At 31.2% G+C, this 3,005-nt stretch overlaps 1 protein-coding gene and 1 long non-coding RNA gene across 2 annotated transcripts in view; one reads left to right on the top strand and one right to left on the bottom strand.

Moving 5' to 3' along the window:
* The window catches only part of LOC105142569 (uncharacterized), a 12,482-nt gene that overhangs the window by 8,060 nt on the left and 1,417 nt on the right, over window positions 1-3,005 (top strand). Inside the window, exon 2 of the long non-coding RNA XR_845577.1 lies at window positions 1,060-1,359. This is a non-coding gene — a long non-coding RNA (uncharacterized LOC105142569). The remainder of the gene's footprint in view (window positions 1-1,059; window positions 1,360-3,005) is intronic.
* LOC105142568 (probable E3 ubiquitin-protein ligase LOG2) lies at window positions 464-1,061 on the bottom strand. The gene has a single exon (XM_011050258.1). The coding sequence runs from the start codon at window positions 941-943 to the stop codon at window positions 479-481; it is 465 nt and encodes a 154-aa protein (XP_011048560.1). The 5' UTR covers window positions 944-1,061; the 3' UTR covers window positions 464-478.

The raw sequence follows: 3,005 nt of genomic DNA, 5'->3' as shown, positions 1-3,005 counted from the left end.
AATAAGAACGTCAAGTTAGCTCTTGCTTTCTACCTTTCTATCCAAGGAGTAACTTTGACACTCGAACATCTATAAAAGTGGATTCGCTCCGAGAACAATCCTCAACGATGATAGCTAAAAAATACAATTTTCGAATACTGGCACCATATCGAGATGATTATCACCAAGTAGTGATCAAACCATGTAAAATGAAGTTATTAGTAAATCATCCACTGGCCTACTAGCAAGAAGTTAAACCAGGGAGTCAACAATCAAGATTTTATATAAATACTCATTCAAAATTCTCTCAGGTCAAAAACTTTCAAAGTCAAATTACTTTAAAAAGAACAAGCTCCTTCAACAATCAAACTCCAGTACTGCTATCAAACAATGACGGAAAAACCCTTCAAAAAAATAAAAAAACTTTCTACACATGCAATTACAAAAGCACAGCATCAAAACAAAAACAAAAACAATTTTTATAACAAAGCTTTAACCTTTACCTTCCAGCAACAGTAGCATCAAACGTGAATGTAACAAGATAGCTCCCTGGATTCTCCTCGTCCGGTTCAATCCTCAAACTCTCCTTCTTCAAATTAACATCATTCCTTATAATAACCGCCTTCTGGTGCTCCACAGAAGGCGCCGGTTGGGGCATCATTGGGCACCTCCCACCCACCCAATGAGCCGCCGGATGGTCCACCCGGTGGTAATGATCATACAGGGCTGGCAAAGGCACAGGCATCGCTGTTGGCTGGGATGGAAAGTAGCCAGGGTGCTGGTAGTATTGTGGAGGATTAGGGTTTGGGTATTGCGAAGGGTAAGGTGTTGCCGCGGCGAAAACGTAACGGTTGGCCGTGATTTCAGGCTGTGGGGGTGCTGGCGGTGCGGGTGGAGGGTGGCTCCGCCGTCTGCTGAGGCTCCACCAGCTGTTAACGTTGTTTCTGCTGCAGATGTTGCCCATGATGAAGTTTTGGGTTGGGTTGGACTGTTTCTGTCTTTTTTAGGTTCACAGTTCGCTAAAAACACAGGTGTGAGAATTATCCAGTAGCGTTGTTTAACTGTAACAGACAGAAGCAGATCTGGAACCTTCACCGGTTCTGTTTTTTGTTTTTTGTTTTAATGGCAATCATAGAAAGGAAGGAAACGAAGGGAAAGTTTTCGGTGAGGAAGGAAATGGAGGGAAATAACAAGGAGATTTTTTATTTCTGCTTTTGATTGCTGTTTATACAACAACAACAAGGAGAAGAGAGGGAGGAGGAGGAGGAATGATTTTGCGAAAAGAGAAGAACACGAGGGATGAAGAGAGGTGGGTGGAGGAGGAGGAGGAGGAATCTGGGGGCGGGTGGTGTAATGGGACTGCGTAAAGCTCCACCCAAAGTTGGCTGCTTTTTTTTTCTTTTCATTAATTTATTGATTAGTGGGAAAAAATTTCAACTTTTTTAGTTCGATTTGTTATTATCTGAAGAGAAAAACAAGTTGGTATTATTATTTATTATAGTTTGATTGCGGTTGTTAATATTTTTAAGTGTATTTTGAAGAGTATTTTATTTTAAAATATATTAAATTAATATTATTTTTAGTATTTTTTAATAATTTTAATATGTTAATATTAAAAAAAAATTCATATAATTTTTAACCAATTTGTTTTTAAAAAAGTACTTTACTACAATATCAATCAACTAATAAATACTATTAATTTAAGATACTGATATTCCTACTATATTTGTATTCTATTTTAGTAATTAGTAATTGTTTGATTATTGTTTTTAGATAAAAAATAAAAATAAAAGAGACATGTTTTCTTATATTTTGTTTTAAAAAGATAAAAATTACTTAAAAATTGTTTTAAAGATATTTATTTTATATATTTATTTTTATTTCTCAAACTAAACATATTTTTATCGTTGTTGTTTTCTTTTTTATTCTAAAACATCATAATAAAAAAAAATTTAGATATTCATTAAGGATTCATTACTAAAATGCTATTTATTATTTAATATAAAACAAAAAAAACAAAGTAACATATATATTAAATGACAAGATATATATGTATGTGTGTTATATTAATACAGGGGTATTGTTGATCGATTATCGATTGATTATTTAATTAATATGCTATTTGTTTTTTGTTTTGTTCTTCTAATAAAAATAATAATAATTAAAAACTGAATTTTGATTAAATATATATAGCAACCTCATAAACCAAAGTGAAGTGTGGGGTTTTAAACTTAACGTTAACAGATTAAAAATATAGGAAAAAGATATATGTAATACGTATGAAAATCTTAGCCCAACTCGATATATCATGTTGGATCTAAAAAAAATTGAATAGATGAAGTATATATTTTTTAAAAATATCAAAAGTTAGGTTAGATATAATTATATATCAAAACTCAACCCACTATATTTATGAACACACATAATTAAAATCAAGTAAAGATAGTTGATTGTTCATGTTTATAATGACAAAACTTACCATAACACCGTTAAATACGATGATGGAAAGGTTAAAATTCATGTTTTTTTTAATTATTTATTAAAGTTAACTTATAAACTGCAGATGAGCCTAGAATAACCTATATACATAGGAGTTTAATCAAAGATTATTATAATAATATGGTATCACTACTCTATAATTATAAGGATTGTTTTGTAACACGACTAAAAAATTGATATTTTCTCCTAAGTGTAGGAGTATCGAAGTAATAAATAACTTGGCAAGACCGGGGTCGAACCACAAGGAGGTTAAATATATAAATTATAGATGACAATAATAATAACAACAACAACAACAACAACAATAAGAACAATAACAATAACAATAGTAGTAGTAGTAGTAGTAGTAGTAGTAGTACTAATAATAATAATAAAGAAAAAGAAGGAGAAGAAGAAGAAGAAGATGAAAACTTTGAGATGAAATATTAATGTAATGATTAAACAATGATAATAATAAATGTCAAGGTTAGAGGTTCCACTAATAGTATGTCAAACAAGTATAGTATAAACTCTTATTATTCAATTGG

The sequence above is a fragment of the Populus euphratica genome, unplaced genomic scaffold (genome assembly GCF_000495115.2).
Source record: "Populus euphratica unplaced genomic scaffold, PopEup_1.0 scaffold242.1, whole genome shotgun sequence".
In the NCBI taxonomy this organism is placed as follows: domain Eukaryota; kingdom Viridiplantae; phylum Streptophyta; class Magnoliopsida; order Malpighiales; family Salicaceae; genus Populus; species Populus euphratica.
This window is presented reverse-complemented; position numbering and strand designations above follow the sequence as displayed.

Coding starts and splice junctions, on each gene's coding strand:
- LOC105142568 (XM_011050258.1), bottom strand. CDS start 943: ATGGGCAACATCTGCAGCAGAAACAACGTTAACAGCTGGTGGAGCCTC.